This window comes from Danio rerio, chromosome 16 (genome assembly GCF_052040795.2).
Source record: "Danio rerio strain M-AB ecotype USA chromosome 16, GRCz13ab, whole genome shotgun sequence".
NCBI classification, from domain to species: domain Eukaryota; kingdom Metazoa; phylum Chordata; class Actinopteri; order Cypriniformes; family Danionidae; genus Danio; species Danio rerio.
In genome coordinates, this window is record NC_141036.1 from 11,180,303 (window position 1) to 11,205,527 (window position 25,225).

The 25,225-nt window shown below is 34.1% G+C and overlaps 1 protein-coding gene across 7 annotated transcripts; it reads left to right on the forward strand.

Annotated features, from left to right (window-relative positions):
* The first annotated feature begins 1,433 nt into the window (after window positions 1–1,433).
* Window positions 1,434–23,651, forward strand: dedd2 (death effector domain containing 2). Of its 7 annotated transcripts, none has more exons than XR_015510614.1 (8): window positions 1,439–1,589; window positions 1,967–2,150; window positions 3,311–3,797; window positions 3,948–4,067; window positions 6,931–7,059; window positions 12,423–12,581; window positions 16,181–20,493; window positions 22,484–23,651. XR_015510614.1 is itself a non-coding variant. In NM_131602.3 (7 exons), the coding sequence occupies exons 3-7, from the start codon at window positions 3,332–3,334 to the stop codon at window positions 22,488–22,490; spliced, it is 1,110 nt and encodes a 369-aa protein (NP_571677.2). In that variant the 5' UTR covers window positions 1,434–1,589; window positions 1,967–2,150; window positions 3,311–3,331; the 3' UTR covers window positions 22,491–23,651. The 7 variants fall into 7 exon arrangements, 5 of the variants coding, with proteins under 5 accessions (NP_571677.2, XP_087142336.1, XP_087142337.1 ...); XR_015510613.1 differs by having other exon boundaries at window positions 16,181–20,479; NM_131602.3 differs by lacking the exon at window positions 12,423–12,581 and having other exon boundaries at window positions 1,434–1,589; window positions 20,092–20,479.
* The last annotated feature ends 1,574 nt before the right edge of the window (window positions 23,652–25,225 follow it).

Sequence of the window (25,225 nt, forward strand, 5' to 3'; positions counted from 1 at the left end):
CCCTGAAAAGAATATTATATTAAAAAATGTAGGTGTGTGTGCTTGAATGTTTATATAAGAACGACGTCCTACATCTTAAATTAAAGATATATTTTCCTACAAAAGACAAAGCTGCCACTTATTATATTATACAGTAAAATGTGAGGGTGCAGAAGGAGAGAAAAAACTCAAGATCTGTAAGTGAGATTCGAACTCGCTCCGTTGTTCTTTATCGACGCACTGTCCACTACACTATTCCCGTGCTCTGAATCAACTGTGTAATGATACGCAGTAATGTATGACCAAGGAACTGTACAAAAGTGTAAAAAACAGTTCAGTGCCAGGCATACTTTACAGGTGGTCATGCTGCCACATTGTACAGTTGCCTAAAATGCCCTGACGCGAATACAAAGAGCTGCACTAAATGATTTTTATGGTAAGCACAGACCCATGGTTTGTCACATTTGATTTCAAAAAGGTTTGTTAAATACATTAACATTATGAATTTGGTTATGAAAAAAACTATGCACAACGAAAAAACTTGTATCTGTGTGTCCACATCCATAAATATTCTCATCAAAAGAGCACGCAATGCTCAGTAAACTCTCTGAAACAGACAAACTCTGAAACATAGCAACTTACTCTCTGAACATAACCTGCTCCGGAGCAGGTTATCTTCAGAGAGTAAGTTGCTATGGCTACTTAACATACCCAGAAGTTACCTCCGATATTGGAACCAAAGTTGAGGTTATCCACCTACTTACTCTCAAACTTACCCGTGTATGTCACATAACCTGCTTTCTGGAACAGCCCCCATGCATTTTTGGCCATGTTTTTGTTAAATTGCATGGAAAACTAATAATATAAACCCCATTCCTAATTATATTAATTATAATTAATATTATATTAAACCACATTCCTGTCATTAATAAATACTGTTTTTAACATTTTGTGTGTTCAACTGATAATAAAATAATTGTAAGCTGACACATTTTTTTAAATTGCAGTGTTCAGGTAAATGGGCCAGCTAATCAGCTTTTCTGAATCACTATTCTAAATGTGCATTTGTTTTTATTTATTTATTATTGATATTATTGAAAAGTAATATTGCACATATCAGTCAACTCACTTTGCCTTTGGTCTCAGAATATTGCCCCTCCCCACTTAGCAACCTTCGACTGATAAATTAATTTGCTAAATGTTGTCAAGTAATGTTATGGCGACAGTTTGAAATTCTTTGCAGTCATTGGCTGTTACCTTTTGAAGAGACAAGACACTTCACCTTTGGATGGCCTATTTTGGCTATATCACTTTATAACAATAACAAAAACAACGTCTCGAAAGAGTTTTCCTTCAAATTTATTTAATTTTCCCTCACCAATATGGCGAATTTCTGCGGATACCATTTAACGAGCTTGGAGACTCGATCTACAAAGCATATTCAAGTGACCTTCCCGGAACCTTCTTTCTAGAAGACCTTTGGCGATCTGCGGTTGTGCAGAGATCAGTCCACAAAACTCACTGGCACCCGACTGTTGTTTTCCATTTGACTGGTGGGTGAATTTCGTCGGATTCTTGAGTGTTAACACATCAAAAACCCTTTGTGTCAGGTAAGATTTCATGGACTACAGAAAATACGCACATTTTATTCTTACAGTAACATATCGAAACCTGTATGATCGAAACTATTTAGATTGAAGTATCTCGCGGCTAGTTTAATTTTATTTTTGCAAGAACACTAGACTAATATATCATAGTGTTGAAAACAAACCCACTAATGAGCTGTATTTGGAATGCAACAACATCTAAGTCTTTTAACATCGAGTGTTTGGTGCAGTGTGATGTCAGGTCAGCTTAAGGAAAATCTAACGTTAGTCAGTTGCAGGGTTAGCTACGCTTATGCATCAAACACAAACAATCTACATAAGTCTAATAACGAAATCATTCGTGCATATAATTTTAGTAGATTTTGTTGTTTTTTTTTCAGCTGCTCGGCGTCAGCTTCCTCACCTCAAACGTGACGTTACATAAGGAGTGCACGTGACGCTGCGTGTGCCTGAGAGAAACGTCTGACGTCAACATTTGGAGCTGCTGAGCTGACGGACTGAGGGCGGACCACAACAAAAGCTCTGTTCAAAACAAAATAACTTCGCTGAATCTTCTACGACCGTGTAAATATGTTTATATACTGTTGGTTTTGTTCTGATAAAAAGACAATAAGCTGTATTTGAATTTTACATAGACTGTATTTTAGTTCGCAGTCGAGGCTGACAACTAGCTCGGAGGCTAACATCTGTTTTTGTTGAGACTGTCGAAACGCTCTTACATATAACGTTACTTTACATGTTTGAAAAACAGCCAATTAGCGGATTTTATTTATAACGGATATTTCAAGCTTATCTTTATGTAATATTTGTTTATGTAAATAGTGTTGAGTGATTATTGACAAACTATAGTATGTTACGGATTAAATTACAGATTAAATCCATAAACAACACTTTTTTTTTTAGATTTAATTTGGATAGCTTACAGATTTATAATATAATCTGTTTAAAACATGTATTACAATTGTATTAGAGTTTTATACAACTAAAACAAAATGTAAATATAGTTTTTTATAAAGACACAAAGAAATGCAATGTATTTTATAGTATTCAAATATTAAACTGAATTAATCTAGTTCTTAGGTAAAATAAAACGCAAGTAATTTTATTTATTTGCTTGACCATAATTGACATCAGAAACTGTGAACATCACATATTTATACAAATTTAAATAACTGGAGCTTTGGATAAACACATCTGCCAAACAGTTAAACATTTACATTTACAACTGATTTGCTTTTGGATGGCTCTTCAATATATTGGGAATAATTAGAGATACTCCTTATCATACACACTAGTATCTAACTATTTAAATAGCTGAAGAATAAGGGAAAGTCAGTAAATTATAATTTATAGCCAAAAAGCCATTTCATCACCTTAGAATGATATGGTTCTATCTGACAGTTTTGTCAAAATTGAGTTTTGGACATATTCCTATTAAATGACAACTTATGTACATTATGGGATGTTTTTTTTATAAGTTGTTTACATTTTAAAACTTTTTATTTAAAAACATATTACACACATACTGTTTGCTATAAGGAATACAAAAGATTGGAAGCTCAATATCTCAGAATCATTCAGATAGAACCTTATAATTCTAAGGTGACGATTTTGTGCATTATTTGTAATTATGTAATCTGCTAAAGAGTATCTGTAATCTGACCATGAGCATTTTAAAATGTAATCTTCTTTAAAATGTAACATACTTCTTCTTTACCACACAGATTTGAACATTTAGAGGGACCATGTCTTCAGTGAAATGCTCAAGATATTCCCTGTACTGGGAGGAGACTGAGTGCCTGAGCTACTACGAGACGCTTTCACTCCATGAGATCTTTGAAATCGTGGGTTCTCAACTCACAGAGACTGATGTGGAAGTTCTGTCCTTTCTCCTCGACGAAACTTATCCTGGTAAACATCCTCTTGATCCAGAGGGGTGGACTGAAGATCTGCCTCCAGGACCTGATGGATCTCCACAGGCTAATACTCCGTGTCCTCGGCTTCTGAAGTCATGGCAAAGAATGCAGCCGCAGAAGGAGGGATGTTCTATCGCCAGTCGCCACCGACCCAAGAGTGGCGTCGAACTGCTGTTAGAGCTGGAAAGACGAGGGTACTTGAGCGATGCAAATCTAAGACCTCTACTTCAGTTGCTGCGGATTCTGACCCGACATGATGTCCTGCCTTTTGTCTCACAAAAGAAAAGAAGAACCGGTGAGCATCAGCTTTAAAACTACATTTGAATTTTGTCATTGTTTTTTAGATTCTTGATGTATGATGACATTGATGTGATGAAGCTATTGATATTGAGATGGTATGATGTAATTTTTCTATAAGGTACTGATGTGCTATCTTTTCTTTTAGTTTCTCCAGAACGACAGAAGATAGACTATCCAGAGGTGGATTTTAGACAAGACAGAGAAGTGGGCTCAAACACAAATATACCATCTTTTGAAAACACACAAGATCATCATTGGAGAGCCGGTGAGCAGAAACTGAAGACAGAAAAGGCTGAGCACAGTCATTTACTGTTTTCTTTTTTGCTTTATTTGTTAGAATTTTTGTTTATTTCTATATAGGTCTGTGTGATATGTCAAAAATGCAATCTCGATAATTTTTTTCCATATTGAACGATAACGATATATATTTTGATATAAGTTGGTAATGCTTCCAGCTTTAAAAAAGTATCTCAACAATGACTGAAGCCACAAAGATCAGACGCTTCATTGAATAAAATTTAAAGTATTGTTTATTAACAAAAACAGTTTACACATTACTCTATTTTGGAGATTCCGATTTTCTGTGATATACTTATGATATACAATATAAAATATAACATTCCTGAAGATCTGTAACTGACAGCATATATACAGTACACAAACAAAAATATACTTATTGCATTGTCTAAAAATAAACAACTACAGAAACATTTTTAAATAAATGTTTTACTTGATTAAAAATGGTAAAAACAGTAATCATTAAAATACACAACAGTTTAACAGCAAAAACAGCTGGCGGGAAAGTGAATCGAGCTCGCTAAATAATACTGGTTGACAGCATATCTCTAGTATCAACACAGATTCCTGTTGTTGCATAAGTCTGCTCTGTGATTGGCTCTTAGGTCAATATCGAGAAAAAACATTTCCATAGCTTATTATCATTATCAACATAAATTATAGCGCAATTTCGATATGGTATCGTTTATCAGCCCAGTCCCATTTTTTTTTTAGCATTTCTGATCATATAATATAGTAGGGATGCACCACATTTTCATGCGGTGATTATTATTGGCTGAAAATTGCATTTTCAGTTTTTTTGGTCAAAATAGAAATACAAACAAATGTAAAAGCCACAAAAAGAGCAATACTGTGTGCGGTGTTTACCACACTGCTTTCACTCTACCTCTAGGCCTAGTCATTGAGTGTGAAGCAGCTTTCAGACCGGATGCGGAAAGCACTGCACTATGAATTCCATTAAAGAGTATAGTTGATTTACTCAAAAAAAAAAAAAAAAAAAGATTTATTCACCCTTTACTTAATCTAAACCAGTTTTTTTCTCTTAAAAACAAAAGAGGATACTTTATAAAGAAGAATGTTTGAAAAAATGTGACCATTGTCTTCTAAAGTATTTGTTTTTCCTGCTTTGGATGTCAACAGCTACATGTTTTCAACATTCTTTAATGTATATTATTTTGTGTTCAACAGAGCAAGAATAAACTCAAATTGGTTTGAAACTAGTCAGAGGAGAGTAAACGATGACAGAATTGTCATTATTGGGTGAACTATCCCTTTGATTACCATGGCTTACCATTGCAGAGTAAAAAAAAACAGCTCAATGTATCACTTTGTTGATAATTTGCTCATGTACTAATAAAAATATGTTTGCATGAACCGCATCTACTAATCGTAAAGCAAAGTCCACTGAAATAACTTGCAGCTGGATATTTCTATAAAAATATACTTGTTCCTGTTTGCTATAACGCCACTGGGCTGTCATGGCAGTGCTTTTAAAATGCCATTTATATTTACTTTTTGTTTACAAAATTATTTTATATTATTTATTACATTAATTGTAAGAAATCATTTACAATGTTGGTTTTGGAGCAAATTTATGCAGAATTTTTGTTTTTTTGGCCCAGAATTTAATGTTATTTATTGTAATATAATAACCAGGCATTTACTGTTGGTGAGTTGACTCAAATGTTTAATTGAAAGCATATATTACACATTTTTGTTCACAAATTGAAACTATTAAAGAATAATAATTTAGTTTATTTATATGCCTCAATCCAGCAACAACTCATTGTGGTGTTCAAATATTTTAATTCACAAAAAATAACGTGAAGACTTGTGAACATTTTTAGGTGGTGACGCAAATCATTTAGTTACATTTTTCATAATTTCACTGACAATTGCAGTTTGATTCACAGCAATAAACTGAATGAATTATGTTTGCTGCTTGCATCTAATTGAGGAGTGTACTGGTTGGATTACCATTTTGTTTTCACAGTTTTGTCAGTCACATTACTTTAATTTACTGTTTTTGTTTTTATTATGTCATTACTGTTTTGTAATGAAAAGAAAATAGTTTGTTAAAGAAAGTATTTTTTTTGATACATAGACTGTTCACCTCAAGAATAGCAATATGAGCTAACAAAATAAATTTAGTAATTGTACATTTTAAAGACTTTAAATCAACATCGCTTTAACCTCCTAAACTATGGTCCCTGACATCATTCACTTCTGCGTTTTTTACATTTTAAATGTCTGTACTGCCCCAAAACCTCCATAAATGGTTCTGTTCTCTCATCAGTTGGAATAGAATAACTTTTGCATAGATTATGATAGAGACATTTTTCTTTTTACCTATGATTTCTGGCATGTGCAGAACCCACCAAAACTAATTACAGCAACCCAGACCCCCCAGAACCCAGAAAAAGGTACACTTGCAAATTTGAGTTTACAAAAGAAAAAAAAAAACGCCTCTTTATTAGAGGGGTTTATTATAACACGGACAACACATACAATTATTTTAATCACCTTCAAAATTGTTTTATAAAAATTGAAAAGGCTTTTCTTTATAATGAGACCAGACTTTTGCATTTACACCTCTGCATGTGGATTTGGCAAGCTTTTTAATTTGTGTAGGCAAAATCAGGGCGGAAGCCACAAAATAGCACTTGACTTTAAAAGGCTAACAAGGCTAGCCAAATGACTCAGTCTTTTTGATTATATATTTTAATATAATTATTTTCATATATTTAAAAGTATTCTTAAAAATTGGCCACCTCTACTTGTGTTTATAAATTGCTTTTGCCAGTGTTGATAATTAGTGTTTTCGATGTCAGGTTCTGGCTCTTCAATGACATCAGCCTCCAGCAATCGAAGGAAGCGAGGAAGAGGTCACCACTGGAGCAGGAAATCAAGAGGGCCGCCTGAAATCCAGCCTCAGTCAACACCCAACAAAGTGACGTGCGGTAAGAGCACTGTCTTTCTGTTTTCTTCTGTCATGTAGTCTCATTTAACAGCATCCTTTGAACATGTGAATCGTTTTGCCTTGCTACTTCTCTCTCCTTTTATTTGATTTCATATATAAATTGCTCTACAGCTGAAGAGTGAACCTCAATGCTTCATTTCTCGAGTGTGATTAATCAGTCACTCATTCATTAGTGCTTGAACCTCTAATGCTTACAGAACGACAGTGTCAAACTGTCACACAATACGTTCATGTCATCTCCATTCATCCCTTTGTGAATTCCCTGCACTCTGCACTGTTATCACTTTGAGTTTCATTCTGACTGGACTCAAAGGCTGCTCACACCAAAGCCTCTTTATGCTTTTGCTAGATGGGAGCTGTCCTGCCAACAGGGCATTGTTAAAAATCTCTTCAGAACTGAGCACGTGAGGCACACTGAGTGGCAATAATGGCACAGTAGGTAAGAAAATGCCAAAAAAAAAGATCACAAATTTGCCAGAACAGTTTGTTAAGAAAAATGGTTACATGCAAGTTATATTTTCTACCAAAACTGTTTTTCTAGGACATTCAAATCTCAACATACCAATGGGCCCAGTTTAGCTCATGCTCCAATTTGCTTTCAAGTATAAAAATCTGTCAGGTTCTTGTGTAACAGCCTAGTGGGAGCCAAATGTCATTGACATTTAATACGCATACTCGAGTTCACTGCAATTTTGCAATAATTTATTAGTTTTTGCAATAATTTGTTAGGGTCTGTTCAGACTTAATGATTAAAATGATCTTTGTTAGTGCTGGTTATTTGTATAAATTTGAACCCTGCCATTAGGGATGCAACAATTATAGATTTTGGTTGTACGGTTATAGTCAAAGGAATAATCAGGAATATTATGCATTTATGTATTTCAAAACACTACTAGTTTAAAAAAATCATTTAAAAACTCCTTATATTTTAAAGTATTATTTATTGCTGCTCAGTAACAAGTTAATACACCACAAAATAATAATAAAAAAGTCTAAATAGTCTATAGAGGATCGCACACCGGATGCAATTCGGCGGCTGTCCGCTGCGCCCAGCTATGACTCAGGACACTGTTCTGCCACGCCAACGAGAGGCATCTGAATAGTTTTCATTTTAAATAGCATGCGAATGTGCGTGTCTGATGTGTGATACCTCCGACTGTTACCTCCGTGTCGCAGCGATGAGAAACGTTTTTGCCATTTAAACATGAGTAATAATTTTACACTGAAAATAAATGACAAAACAGTGAATAAACAAACAAACAAAAATGAGAATTAAAAAAAAATATTTGTCTAATGTAAATCTAAGCATCATATTAGCTAAATATTTGCCTATTAAAGAAAACAAATGCAGTCGAAGGCTGCTGAACCTTTGTCTGAAATGCACTTTAGATCAACTACATTACAAAATTGTTCGTTTTTTTTTTTTTTGTAATTTTTTTTCTCTTTGGAGTACAAATGTGTATATTCCATACAAAGTATGAAGCTGATTGATCAGTTCTTGTCATGTGACTCAAGGTGCGTTTGCACCAATCTTTCAACTAGGTGCGCCTGGAAAGCATGAATGCGTCTTGCAGCATGCACATCACTCCCATTATGCTCGCTAGAAATAACAAACTTGTGCGAACAAAAGACACGACATGTGAAGTAGTGCACCGTTAGTGTAGCTTTGTTAAGTTGCAACAGTTTTAGAAATCAGGTGTTGAAGCATTTAAGATTAATTAACCACGACGAAGTAAAGTGCAGTTAATAGTGAAATCGCTTGATCGTTTCATCCCTACCTGCCATGCAAACGTTGGTGTGCACCAAACAAGCTGAAAGATTCTTAATGTACTCTGGTGCTGTTCAACTGAAATGTGAATCAAAATGGGATTAAAATATTTGCGTACTATATGCACACTAAAAGTGAGGATGTTTAATCAAGCTTACAATACTTTTACATTTATGATGCTACCAATTACATAAAGTTATAATTATATTAAAATGAATAAGGTTCATTAAACTTTATGCCACCAGGTTTTGTGTCTATAGGAATGTTTTTAAAAATGCTAATGTGAACACTCAACCAACCAGAACTAAATGCATAGTTTTATTTTTTTGTCTGGATCAAAGAACCAGCAGAACCATACTAAAAGCGTGAACGCACCCTTAATCTGCATGACCTTGCTTACTTTTCAGCCTTTTTCATTTTTGGTTATGGAGTGCATCTTCTGGTGTGCTTAAAATTTTGAAATATGTTTTTAAACACAAAATAGATTCTCATTTTTAAAAATGTTTATGTATGTATTTTTTCACAATATTACTAGCATGATCCTGGCATTTACCCTCAGATTGTCCAAACATTAACAAATATATAATTACAAACTGCAAAAATCTGAGGACGGTTTCATCTTTTAAGATCAGTGATTTTTACCATGCTAATGTCTTAAAAAACACAGGCTTCCTCATGTTTCCACACTATGGGAAGGTGTCATTATAAAAATGTTTTTTCTTACAAAGATTAGGCTCTAAACATGCTCTTTGTCAACATCATCTTTACACTCAGATGCTTTTAATCTGTTGTAACAGAAGCTTAATGACCTGTAATATCTGCTTGTACAAAGACTGCATGGCTTTGATAATGTTCCTCATTAAAAAGTGCTGCAGGGTCTCATAAACACTCAATATAAACTGCTTTTTTCTTTCACATTCATGTCTCCTGCTAAAGCATTTAGCTTTTGCTGAAGGCTACAAGGAAACCCAATGTTTTAATGGTTTTATCTATAGTTTTTTTTTTTTTTTTTAATATATATGTACAGCACTTATCATCCCAGTAGCAGATGCCCTTATCAGTCAGAAGTAATGCACTAATTTGGTGCAGCAAAATAGTCCATACTGGTAAACCTCTTCCTTTCTCATCAGAAACTATGCCGTATTGTTAAGGTAATGTATTTTTACCTAACAGACCTTGTATCTTGTTCTAACCAGACGTGAATTCAATAAATTATATAAAATTATACTTTAAAAAAGGTCCTTATATAAGAACCATTTATTTTTAAAGTACATTCTTTTCAGAGTACTTAAATGTACTCATTTGAATGTGATTTTTTTTTCTCACTTTATTTTTAAATTAACTGGAAATATTTTATAAAAAATTTAGATATCTAACTTCTCAAAATCTAATGTTTACAGATAAAATAATGGCAAATAAAATACAAAAGGTAAACATTGTAGTTTCTCTCTCACCATGTAAAAATAAAAAAATGTAAAAAAAGTATTACTGTAAACTATTTATTTTGCGATGCTTTAAAATGAACAACAGAGCATAATATGAAATTACAAACTTTTTCATTCATTCATTCATTCATTTTCTTTTCGGCTTAGTCCCTTTATTCATCAAGGGGTGCCACAGCATATGTTTTTATTAGTCACAACGCAACACTGGGAAACACCCATACACTGACATTCACGCATACACCACACCCCCACGGCCAATTTAGCTCATTCAATTCATCTGTCCCGCATGTCTTTGGACTGTGGGGGAAACCGGAGCACCCGGAGGAAACCAACACAAACATAAAGAGAACATGCAAACTTCACACATAAACCTTTTTGCTGTGAGGCAATCGTGCTACCCACTGTGCCACCATGTCGCCCTGTAAGTAATAATATTCTCATTTATTATAAAAAAAACAAAGGGTCTCACTTCATTTTGATGGTCCATTTGTTGAATTAAGTTACATTGCATCTACATGCCAACTGATTCTAATTCATTAAAACTAATTCATTAGATTATAAGTAGACTGTTAGGTTGGGGTTTGACGTTAGGGTTAGTGTAAGTTGACATGTACTTGCAAAGTTTCTTATAGTCAGTTAAATGTCTGTTTAGGGAGCAGTATCAATGGATATGAAGCAGACAGTCTACTAATACTCAAATGGACCATCAAAATAAAGTTACCAAACAAAGAAATAAACCCTGAAAGTTCTGAAGGAGATCAAATTGTGAACCGCTTGGCCGCTCGAATTGAAGTATACATGTAAACAGATTTGTGCAAAGCATTAAACGATGTTTTAAAGACATTAACGACTCTGGAAGAAGGGATAATTGGGCAGAATGGGAGTTTCATTAGTGTTCGGACTTTCAGCAGTGAAAAATAAACCACTATGAAATGAACTAAACTGAACTTTGACTCTGAAAACTGGACTGACACAGTTTCAGTTTACTAGAACTTTTATGTTAAGCTGCTTTGACACAATCTACATTGTGAAAGCGCAATAGAAATAAACATAAATTGAAAAAAGGAAAGAATCAAGCCTCATTCAGGTAAGAAAAAGTAATGCGAAAGTAAGGTAAGACATTACTTGCCATAAAGAGTAACTAAGTAACTTGCATACCTTTTTGGTGAGAGTAACTCAATATTATAATGCATTACTTTCAACTGTAAGTTTCTGGCTGCTAGTGTAACAAAAACACTTATAAACGTGGAAAAGACTGCTTATAATGTCACGTCTGGTTAGGACATCATGTTAGTCAGAGTGGTTGGCATATTTATTTTGTTGACAGGAATGAAAATAAGGCTGTAAGGGCAAGAAGTTCAATCGATTATACTGAGAAGCTTGTACTTTGTGAGTGCCACGGTTAAGACTGTAATACATCCCTCACAGCCTCCTGTTCAACCACGCTCAATTTAATATGGCATCTAACCTGACAAAAGTGTATTTTAGTTTTGTTCATCATGTATGTGCATAGGTGTTTCAAGTGTGCTTTAGAATTGCTTCAAATCCCCTGCTTCCTTCATGGTTCGATTTTTGGAAAATACACTCACATTCTTTGCTCACATTTTCCATCAACTTCTCTGTCCCTATTTCCATTCCTTTCATTATTCTTTGGATAAGCAGTTTTCTGTGTGATTAACTCCTGTGGTGTGTCTGAATGAAATGTCTTTAAAACGATTATTGAATATCGGGGCACTGAGTCTCATATCCAGTAAAACACTGATTATTGTCTCTCGGCTTCTTATTTAAAGCATTGATCCTTTTCCCTCTGTAACTGAGCTTTGATGCAGCCAAAGCTAATCTACTCTCTGCATTGACCTTTTGTTTGTGAGATGAAACTCCCTTGTGCCATAACTTACTTCCTGTCCCTCGAACATGAGGTAACACTGCACTGTGAGCTTCCCATAAATCTCAAATGGTTACATGTATATTTGAACACTGTCCTTTGAGCTATCTGATTCTCTCAGTCCACTTTCAACATTACAGTCCTGCTGTGCCATGATTGACCTTGTTGACCTTTCACCTTTGTTTTACTCCTGAAGTAGCTGAACATGCTGTTTGCTGTGTTGACTCCGCATTTGATCTTGGCAGGTTGGCTCAAGATTCAATAGAAAAAGCAGGAGAATGGATAGAGTGAAAAAGACAGAGCTCACAACAGTAACAAGTGTATGCTGTCCGCTCTGTCCGATCGCGCACAGTCAAGACATGTGTGTGTGCTTTAAGTCACGCACGCCTGGTCCATGTCCTAAGGTAAAGAACCCCCTTCCTAACTCGCATAGGAGGAGGGGTCAATCTAATACTCTGTGTTCAAATGTCAGTTTGCAAATGTTACTGTCCACTTCCCCAGTTACATGTGCTGAACTTTAAGCTAGAGTTGGGGAAAAATAGGAACAAAATCCTCTCTGGAGGGGTTGTTGGCCTCAGTGTTTCACAGAACTGACTCACGAAAAAATTTCTGGAAGTCCATTGGATTCGTCCTGACAATTTGTCTGTAATAAAACAAGATTGCATTGCGTGACATGACTCAACGTCCAGCTCAGACTTTGCTCAAAAACAAGCCATTCTACAGTCGTTGACCAAACTCAGCCCTAAAGCTCAGTTTTGCAATGATTTGTCCTGAAAAAGAAAAGATAAAGAGCCTCTGTGATCTTTTGCTGGAGCAGTTCTGAGGAAAATGACCCAACAGTTCTTGTTTAGACCCATTCCAGTGTTTTGTATGTGTTTACAGCATTTAAACTTTCACTTAAATGTAATGGCTAGCTTTAAGGGGCTATATGTATCATTTTTAATGTATTATCGCCATCGTGTACTGTCGCCACTGGCTCGCATGGTTCAGGATTGGTAGAGCTACGCATCGATGTATTTGCTCTTCAGTGTTTGAACTCTCAGTAATGATTATATCACACTGAACTGATCTAAACTGAACTGAACTGAACTTAAACAATAAAAACTGAACTACACTGTTCCATTTACTATGACCATTTATGTGAAGCTGCTTAGACACAATCTACATTTTAAAAGTGCTATACAAATAAAGCTGAATTGAATTGAATTGAATATTAGTATTTGCAAACGGGTGAACGTCTTGTAATCAAAAGTAGAAAGCAAGATCTTACCTGACTTCAAAGTTTCCCTATTAGAGCTTGTAGACTGATTTTGTGAAAATTGTGAATTGATGTGAAAAGTTGATTTAAGAAAATCGAAAATATTTGATTGGTTTGTTTACTTGGTCCTGGAGGCCTCTTTTCATTTCAGTGGCACTTGAAAGTAGGGCTGCACAATATATCGTTTTAGCATCCATATTGGAATGTGCGAGTCTGCAATAGTCACATTGCAGGGATCTGCAATGTAGTCTGGATTATAGTTGACCAGACATTATAGTTAACAACATTAACTGGAGTAATTTCAAATTTTACCCTAAAAGTGAATTTGTATGATTTGCACGTGCATGTAATGCCTGTGAAAGAAATAATTAGAGCCAATTTAAGCCATTTGGGCACAATAAAATATAACATTTTAGCTTAAAGATGAATTCTACATTATACAGTTATTTACTCGAAACAATGCAGTGTTATAATAATAGTTTACTTTTAAAAAAGGTGAGTAAACTTTTCTTTTGAAGCAATTAGTTGACTTTACTTAAATTGAGTAAACCCATTGACTTTAAATCAAGATAAGACTTTGAAGATGAGATTTTGATTGGTTTGTGCTCAAAACACACCCATAACTCATTAAGAGAATAAGCTCAACCCTGTTAGACCATGCGCCACGGCGCAAAGCAGATTTTCCCGTCCTTGAAATTGCAAACGTGGATTCTGGCACGCCCCTAATGCTTTTGCGCCTGCCCTCTGGACATTGCGCCAAGATCGTCAAATTAGAGCCCAGTGATTTAAAAGAGATTAATTGACTTTATTTTTGAAAAGTAAGTAAACTCATTGATTTAACAGCGATTAGCTGACTTTATTTATTTTTTTTAAGTGAATAAACCAATTGATTTTTATGTGATTTAGTTGACTTTACTTTTAAAAAGTGAATAAACCCATTGATTTTAAAGCGATTAGTTGACGTTACTTTTAAAAAAAGGTGAATAAACATGTTCCTTTTAAAGCATTTAGTTGACTTTACTTTAAAAAGTTAGTCAACCCATTGATTTTAAAGTGATTTAAAATTTTTAAAGTTGACTTTAGTTAAAAAAAGAGAAACTTTCTTGATATTAAAGAAATTATTTGATTTATTATTATTATTATTATTATTATTATATAGTGATTTATTTAAATGCTGTTTAATTCCCCTGAAAATTATAAATCATTGTTTATTTGCACCTTTTGTTTGTGGTATTTAACTTTGCTTGTCATTTTTTGATTCTATTTTATTCAGATTCATCTCAATCGATCTAAAATGATTCATTCTTTACAAGTTATTCAAATCATCTGGTGAAATTGCATTTATATTGCAATATATATCGCAGTGAATGAAAATATTGCAATGTCAGTTTTTTCCAATATCCTGCAGCCCTACTTGAAAGGAATGATTATACGCAAGATAAAGTACTAATAAGAACACTAATCAAACTATAGTCTCACATAGCCAGACTACTAAAATGTTGACATCATGCTTGTGAATTTCAGTTTATATAAACATATAGATATCACTAATCATACTTTCAGACTGCTGTTTTCACATCGCTGTGTGATGGAAAAAAAAAATTTAAAGGGGGGCTAATAATTCTGACTTCAACTGTATATATATTTTGCGATCACTTTTAAGCGATTAAAAGCGATTGCATCACTTTTAAGCGATTATTATCACCATTTGTTGAGTCTCCCCATACAGTTTGATCGAGCGCTTGGACCCAGAAGCTGCTTCGTGTGACGTCACACTCAACAAGTGGATTATTCATTATAATATTGCTAAAATTAATGCAAAACTGAAAGAATAAGCATTTTCACTCATTTCATAAGGATAAACTTTAATTAAATTAAATAAATGCCAACGCATTTCGGCTTTAAAGCGGCTTCCTCAGGGCACAAAACAAAAAACGTGTTAAACGTGACATTAAAATGGCTTTTTTTTATTGCAAGTGTTGCTGGAGTTCCCCGTTCTTACGATATTCACATTTTGTCCACGCACCTTGAATAGTGGTCGAGTGCTCCCTTAAAACACGTTTCATCAGTAAATAAATAGATTGAACTTTACAAAAAAAAAAAAATTCTTGTTCAAACTACTTGTTTAAAATGAGCTGAAACGATTCTTGAGATTATGTTTGGACAACTTAATTTTTTATGTTTAATCTACATACATTTGTTAAAAGTGTTACTTTTTTTTTGTTTGAACAACCTGATTGACTTGTGTGGAACCCTGCATTTTTTTTTTTTTTTTACAGTGAATGATCTAAAGATCGAAAATCTGCAGGCACCGATTCTGTGTGGGCTTAGTGGTCTATAAGTTTTCACAGTTTGCTTCACTAAAAACATGCGTTTCGGAATTTTACATATAGCCCCTTAAATGTATTGCATTGAATTCTGCCAGTGTTTTCTTTCTTTTTTGTAGAATTGATGTAGTTTTATCAAAATAGTAGTCATTCTGGAGATTTGAACTATAACTGAATTAGAATTGCTTTGCTTTCACACACACACACACACACACACACACACACACACACACACACACACACACACACACACACACACACACACACACACACACACATATAAAAAAAGAAAATCTGCATATGAACTTTGCCTGCTTGACCAAAAAAAAAAAGACATGGCGAAATTGTTGCAACAACGTTCATCCAAAACTGCTTGTTTCTCTCTCTCTCTCTTCCTCTCCTTTCTCTATGTCCACAGTTGAAAAACAGACTGACACAAGTGTCAGGAACAAAAACAAGTTGGCCATCCTCACATACTAAGAGAGGGAGAGAATGAAAGAAAAAAAAAAAGTCAAAAGAAAAGCTCGACTCTGACCCATGTGTGCAGTCGGTCAGCTTTTTGCCCGCGTTTCTCTCCCTCCATCTTGGTTTGTTCAGCAGAAAAGAGGGATCGAAATAAAAATGGAAGCTCTTCGCATGGAGCAACACCCCATAAAATGATGCAGAACGTATTTGTTTGAGTTTCATAAAAATACTGATTTATTGTTTGTTTATTTTGAGGAAACATGTATTTGCAGCATATTTACAAAATTCTGAAATATTTGTGAATACATGCTACTTTTTGAAAGTTCTCTGGGATGCAACAAATGATCAAAAAAAAAAAACATGCTAACAAAGAGAGCATTACACATTCGGACAAAAAAAAAAGCCACTGTATTTTTAATATTGGATACTTTCTGTGTTCTGAAGCTACGATCAGTGAAACCAATGCCCTGTATTAGTGTACGTGAGGAGCTCTGACAATGTCTGTGCAATGAAACCTAAAGTGTTCTGTAAATGTGTGCTGTTTAAAAGAACAATGATGAAGCTTTGTGTTTGGAGTCTGCTTTCAACCACCTACATTTCAGATGATTATTTTGGGGAACACGTTCAGGAGATGATCACACCAAGATCTTTGAAACTTTTCAAAACCATACAAAAATATGTTCTTATAAGGTTTTGGCCACAAATCTTTAAAAATTTACAAGTCATTTATTTAAACATGCTAGTCGTGTCAGTATTAGCCTTAAACGTGTTAGACATCACATCATGGGCTAGCTTCCCACCAATAATGAATCGTCTATTTAATTTACCATTTCGACAGTCAAAATGAAAGGGTCTTTTCTATGGTACATTAACGAGGATTCTTTTGTTAAAACTATGGTTTTTAAAGATTCATAAATTCAATGGCAACTGTCATCTTGAAATGTAAAATTAAACAAACAAACAAAAAAAACATCTAGGCAATATTTTTCGGTAGTCATTGGCTTGCATCATATTTATCATCATGATAGATAAATCACCATAAGGTGATTTAAATAATAGCACATTTTTACTTTAAGGGGTGAACTACACCTTTGTTTATTGTGGATCTAAAATACAGTCACAGTGTGCTTCTCAATCTGTTGTGAATGCAATGGAAAAGGTCAGTGTTGGTTCACTTCACATTGGGGGTACTGATGGTGACATGAGAAAGTCGACTTTACAACAACATCAAAAATATGAACAACCAGAATTTATGAACAACTGAGACTGGTATTTTTTACTAGTAATTTAAAAATGTTTCAAGTAGATTTTAAATCATTTGTTCATATGCCAGCAATCATTAATAAGGTATAAATGTTTACTGGATTGTTCTGTATCTCATTTGTTTATGTTTGAATATAAATGAAAAGCAGTTTCTTTAAAAACAAAAAGACGACGAGTTGATTCATGTTTCCTGCTTTAGAACTTCTGTTATGGTTCCTGATTTTCATGATGCATTGTAGGACTTTTTAAGGGGGCAAATGTTTCGGTGCACTGGAAGAATTTTGTGATTGAGACAGCCCTTAATATGATTGAGTCAAAGATTGATTAGTACCCTGACTACTGAACAAAGGACCTGATTGAGATGCACCAAATTGAGTCCACACTGTAAAATATATTATGACTGAAAGCCATCACAACAAAAGCTTTTATGTTGTTTTAACTATTTTTTATAAGTCAATTGAGTTTCAACTTATTGTTTTAAGTTTTACTAAATGAAACTTTTTAGTCAGTTTGACTGATACAAGTTTACATCATTTTATTCAACTAAAATTTGTAGGCATTTTTACAGTGCAGTTTAGTAAGACTTTAGTAAAAAAAATCATTACATAGGTAAAGCATTAGTATAACTTTATGGACTCACATTACATTTTACATGCACTAGATTAAAAAACTGAGTTTTTTATTTCATCAAAACTGCATTTATTTGATCGGTTATTCCAGCTTAAAATAAATTGTTATTTATTATTGCGCCAGTGTTGAATTTTTCAATAGGGGCATTGTTACTTATTCAATGTCACAATACATTGGAGATAAGTTCAGTAATCTAATTTAGTGAACAAATGTTTACATTTTATTTATATTATCTTGTTGATGCATGTATTCATTATTGATACAAACAAATCAAAAAACTTACTTCATAGTCTTTGGTGGTGTATTTGTAATTATTGACAATATTCACTTGCTAATTTCTTCTATGAACTGTAGACATGCATTATTGATTCTAGAACAAAGGGAATATTTATGGTCAGGTATTTAGTTCCAGTCAATTTACTAATAACTCTGGGACAAAGTTGTTTTTTTTTTTTGTTTTTTTTTTGGTTAAACTTTATTTTAAAGTGTCCTTGTTACAGTAACTACTCATTTTACTACCAAGTAACATTTAATTATCTGCATGTACTTTTTTTGTAAAAGTTTTAGTGTTAGAATGCAGGTTAGGTTTAGGATTCATTGCAAATAATTATGCAAAATTAATTCTAAAGTACAAGGAAGGTGTGTAACAGGGGCACCTTAAAATAAAGTGTTACCCTAAAGCGCTACTGTTCACAAATACTTCATAAATACAGTCTGTTCTAAAGATGGGCAAGCTCAGCCATGGAGGGCTGGTGTCCTGCAGAGTTTAGCTCCAATAATCAATCATACTTGCTTGTAGCTTTCTTGACGATTCTGATTTTGACAGCCTAAGCTGTGTTTGGTTAGTGTTGTGGCCAAACTCTAGAGTACAGCAGCCCTCCAGGGCCGAGCTTGTCCGTCCATAGACTATTCAGTCATTTAAGCAATGTAATATTATTTCCCCTTATAAAAGAGCTGAGTCTTAGTTAGTCACCTACCTGACCGATTGGTTTTTATTTTCATAATAACCTACCATGTCAACTTCCCAACTTTCAAAAACGGTGGAGTTTGTGGTGGAGCTTTGGTTGTAGAAAGGTTGGATTTGTGTTGCAGCAATGTTCGGAAGATTGATGGGTCCACTTCCTCCTCTGACCTCTGAGCTAATGACATGAAAGGAAATGACATCACTGCGAAGCTCTGGTTCAGTATGTATACTCCAATCGTATTTTGCCGTCTCTGTTCCCTGTGCTGTTGCATGACATCAGTTCTACCTGCACTGTTTGGTAAAGCCAACCAGCATATATGCGTCTATTAATAAGACCTCTATGGAATTGGGATGCACATATGAAAGTAGAACCTTCCAATGTGAGCCATCTCCGGAATTTAGCTTGAGGTTCTTTCAGTCCACCTGAACCTACCGAAAGGCCAAATCTCCCCAACACCCTTGTGACCTGTGATTTACAAGTGCTACGATCAGTAGACATGTTGAACTTTACCAATGTGTTCCCATGTGCCTGCAAACAATTCGGAAGATCAGTTCACTCCTAAACCTGAACTAGCCTGCAAGTTTCACTCAGAACCTCACTGACTACCAGTGAAGAATCCCGCTCAATCGACTCACTGTTAAAGATTATTGAGGCCTCAGATATCCAGTAGATCTCAGAGCTGATGCCGTACCAAAAAGAGCGCATACTGGGTTAATACACAAAATTAATATTAGGAGCAAATCTGTGAATCATTGCTATCCTTTAGTTATTTTTTATACCAAAATGTTCGGTTTAAACCAATAAGTCTCATTATCACTGTACTTTTTTGCCCTCCTCTTGACTCCCCCACTGATCTGCGTCACTATTCTCCCCTTTTTCTCCACCACTATCTCTTGTTTCTCTCTATCCCTCCTGAAAATCTCCACATCTTCTCGATTTTCTCTGCATGCCACCCATCATCCCACCTCCTCTTTCTCTCTGTGTCCTTCATGCTCTTGGCTCTCAGATATCCGACTGCGGGTGCGAGCGGAGTATTCGGAGCATGAGTCGGCTCTTCGTGGAGGGGTTTCCTCAGACAAGCCGCAGCCGCTGGAGAGGCAGTTTGAGCTGTTCAGCCGGGCCAGTTTGCTGCTCCGCACTCGCGATCTGGGCTCTATTGTGTGTGACATCAAGTTCTCTGAGCTCACCAACCTGGACGCCTTCTGGGCGGATTACCTGAGCGGGGCGCTACTCGAGGCGCTGAAGGGGGTCTTCATTACGGACTCCTTGAAAAGGGCAGCAGGGCAGGAGGGTGTCCGGCTGCTGGTTAGTGTGGATCAGGATGACTATGAGGAGGGCAGGAAACTGCTGATCAACAGCCAGACACAAAACTGGACAAACTGGGAAGCACAGAGGTGAGGGTCAGTGTGTAAGTGCTTTAAATGCATTTGAGTGTGTGTGTGTATATAGAGTTGAAGGCAGAATTATTAGCCCCCCTGTTTATTTTATTCCCCAATTTCTGTTTAACGGAGAGAAGATTTATTTTTTTATTCATTTCTAAAAATAATAGTTTTAATAACTCATCTCTGATAACAGATTTATTTTATCTTTGACATGATGACAGTAAATAATATTTGACTAGATATATTTCAAGACACTTCTATACAGCTTAAAGTGAGATTTAAATGCTTAACTAGGTTAATTAGGTTAACTAGTCAGCTTAGAGTAATTAGACAAGTTATTGTATGACAATGGTTTATTCTGTGGACTACTGAAAAAATATCAGACACACTGTGAAGATTTCTTTGCTCTATTAAACATGATTTGGGAAATATTTAAATAGTAAATAAATAAATCTGACTTCAACTGTATATCCTCTATAATAACTTTTTTTCTCTAGTAGTCTAATTATTTTCAAAACATGGTTAGCTGCCTATGAGTGATACTCGCATGCGTGCAACCAATCTTGCCTCTATAGTTACATGTAGCTGTCCACCAGGGGGCAATAGAAAACAATTTTGTCTGATCTAATTTTACGCTGTGAGTTGGTAGTTTAGGTTATAATGCGATTATAGTATTTAATAATATTTTGAATTAAAAATCTTTTAAAATATTTTTCACATTTCTTTGGTGATTTTAGTTACAGGATTAGGATTTTTGATTTGTCTTATTTATTTCCTTTTTTTTAAGTTTTGGTGATTTTTAGATGGCAATGATGCACAACAAAACACAATATATCACCAACAAAAGATTAAACATGTATTAAATACTAGTTTTTAATTAATTTTTTTGTCATCTGCCAGCGTAATATTTGTTTATTTTCATTTAAAAATTAATAAAACAAATTTTTAACACGTTAATATTTTATTATATTTCAGCTTTGTATCTTATATATATATATTAAATATCTTCTATATATTATAGTGTATAATCTATCTATATCTATATCTATATATATATATATATATATATATATATATATATATATATATATATATATATATATATATATATATATATATATATATATATATATATACATACATACATACATACATACATACATGCATACATACATACATACACACACACACACACACACACACACACACACACACACACACACAATTGAAGTCAGAATTATTAGGCCCCCCACTTTTTTTTTTTCACAATTTCTGTTTAACGGAGAGATATTTTCCTCACATTTCTAAACATAAGTTTTAATAACTCATTTATAATGACTGATTTATTTTATCTTTGACATGATGACAGTAAATAATATTTGACTAGATATTTTTCAAGACACTTCTATACAGCTTAAAGTGACATTTAAAGGCAGGGTAGGATAATTAGGCAAGTTATTGAATAATGTTTGTAGACTTGAAAAAATATGTAGCTTATAATATATAAGGGGCTAATAATTCTGACCTTTAAATATATATATATTTTAAGAAATTTAAAACTGCTTTTATTCTAGCCGAAATAAAACAAATAAGACTTTCTCCAGAAGAGAATAATATTATCATACATACTATGAAAAGTTCCTCGCTCTGTTGAACATAATTTGGGAAATATTATGTATATTAAATAAATATCTTTAGTATACATTTGTTATGTTACTCATTAAAATATTTTTTTCTTCTACTCATTTATAATTTCCTAGAACCTGTAAAAAAAAACATCAAGTAAAGCTGTATGTGTTTTGAAAAATATATATTTTTGATAAATATTTTTATTTAGAACACAAAAGCTCTTAATCAATCTGAGGTGGTCAAAAGACTTGGTCTGATTTTAATGTATGCTTTGTTTATACTTCATTTCATGTGTAAGTATTTTCATTGTTTGAGTTATTTTTCTGTCCTATTGACTGTGTTGTTTCCCATGTGCATTAAGTGATGTATCTTATGTTTCCGTCACAGGCCCTGAAAGATTTCGGTTTCACCCAGGACCTTCGGCTGTGATGGATGAAGATGTTTTGCCTTTTTATTTCATTGTTCATTGAGTGCTGGTGACCCAGTGGGATGGAGATCCTGCTGGAGGAGTCGCGATTAAACCGGCCAGCCATTTTGTTGGACATTGACCATTTCTGAAAGACACTGATAGGAAATTCTTGACCATTCAGAGGAAAGATCTACGTCTCTGAATACTACTTACTCTGCCACAGGTGGAATGTGAATTAATTTCAAAACATGGTGCAAACTGTACAATAAACCCTTGAATTTGACTGGAAAGTAAAAAAAAAAAAGAAAGAAAAGTTGATGCAATAAATGTATAATAGGAATACAGAGAAGAGTTTGCAAAATAACCACCTTAAAAAGTGACAGTAAACAGTAAGATTGGAATAATTATACAGTGATTTTTATTTTTATTAGATCTCCTGTTTTGAAAAGGGTCAATGCTAAGTTAATTCTTAAGAGTTTGGGCTGGTAATAATACTTCAGATGACCAAATGCACTCGTCTGCTAGAAGGCTTGTAATATTCTGTATGCAGTACTTGACTGGACCAGGTCTAACAAAATCTGAAGCTGTGTTAAGGATCAGGAGATGCCACAAGATGCTGTAGTGATTCTGATTTATTACAGGGACTCCACAATGTCACCACTGTGAGACTAAATTCGTCCCAAAACTCAATAGCGATGTTATTTGTCTCAGAAACGTGGTCATTGAGTCATGAATTACCAGGGCTTTGAAAGGCCTTCGTGAACTGCTGAGAGAAAAAATGAAAGAAAGAAAAATTAACTATTGTTAATTAAAATTAGATGACCTCTGATTTGACACCAGCCAGATTTGAAAGACAACCTTTGATCTGACTGGTGTGAGATGGAAAAAGGAAGAATATGTTGGCCTTTTTGTTATATTTGTACCTTTATGACAAAAATGTAAAGAAGATAAAAGCTGAGTATGTGGTTGGTGGTTATTCAGTTGGAATCAGTCCTGTCATATGACTGATTATTAAGTCAATTTTGGAGTGTAAAATTAAAAACTGTTTTGTGTTTCGTGTTTTTGTTTAATATGACTTTACTAGATATTGTTTTGGAATATGTACATTTACTTAAATATGGTTATTAATAAAGTATTGTCAGTAAATGGTTGTGTCTGTTTGATATTGTGTGCCAAAATATGTTATATTTCAGTTTTTGCGTTTGTTCTGGAAATACTGGAGCCAAATCCCTGTTTCTTCTTTACTGTAAGTATTGCTCATGTTTTAGTTTGTTTGTTACTTAACATAATTGTGCACAATTTTAGATCAGATTACTGCTCTCACTGCAAAAAGTGCTTTTCTTACTTAGATTTTTGTCTTGTTTCTAATCCAAATATCTAAAAGTTCTTAAATCAAGAAGCATTTTCTAGACAAGCAAAACATGTTGTCTTGTTTTAAGAAATAATATGCCAAAATGAAGTGAGTTTTTCCTCAAATCAAGCAAAATAATCTGCCAATGGGGTAAGCAAAATTGTCTTGTTTTTCAATTTGTGATAAGATTATTTTGCTTACCCCATTGGCAGATTATTTAGCTTGATTTAAGGACAAACACACTTCATTTTGGCATATTATTTCTTAAGACAATATGTTTTGCTTGTCTAGAAAATGCTATTTGATTTAAGAACTTTTACACTGCAAAAAAATGCTTTTCTTATATTTGTTGTCTTGTTTCTAGTCCAAATATTTAAAAAAAAAAATCCTAAATCAAGAAGATTTTTCTTTACAAGCAAAACATATTGTCTTGTTTTGAGAAATAATATGCCAATATTAAGTGAGTTTTTCCTTAAAACAAGCAAAATAATCTGCCAATGGGGTAAGCAAAATAATCTTGCGTCAAAAGAAAAAAACAAGATTATTTTGCTTACCCCATTGGCAGATTATTTTGCTTGATTTGAGGAAAAACTCACTTAATATTGGCGTATTATTTCTCAAAACAAGACTATATGTTTGCTTGTCTAGAAAATGCTTCTTGATATAAGAAATTTCAGATATTTAGACTAGAAACAAGACAAATCTAAGCAAGAAAAGCATTTTTTGCAATTTAGATATTTGGACTAAAAACAAGACAAAAAAATCTAAGAAAGAAAAGCATTTTTTTTGCAGTGCTGAATGTGCCTGGCAAGCTTGTTTTACTATGTAAATGATTGTTATAATAGTTCTATCTATAAAACAATATTTTTTTCTATACATTTGTTTGACCCAAGCAGTCGTATGGTACATAGTTATGCAGTATATTGTAATATGCATGTTTTACATTAAAAAAAAAAAAGATTTGCTGGGATTTTTTTTTCAATAACAGCTCAAATTTTTTTTTGATTCCCAGGAAAATGAACTGGAATCACTGAAATTTTGCTGTTTTCTGTTCTTAGGAGCTAATCACTGGACCAAATATATAAATTCCCAGGTCTGCTCTTGAAGAAAAACTGACTCCGAAAGCTGTAAAATGTGTGAAGGTGAGGGTCCATTGGACAGAAGCAGGGTCTCAGATGTATTTTAGGCCTTGGAGGTAGTCGCCGCTCATTTACAGTTTGCAGTAACTTGTGGCCCTGGGAGTTTATAAATGCTGCTTTCATTTGAGGTAGGATTTGTTTTTGCTGTTTTATTAGATCTGAAAATAAAGGAAAACGAGTATTTAGGAGTGTTATGGGTGGTACATTTAGAGCTCTGTCCATGGTGCTGA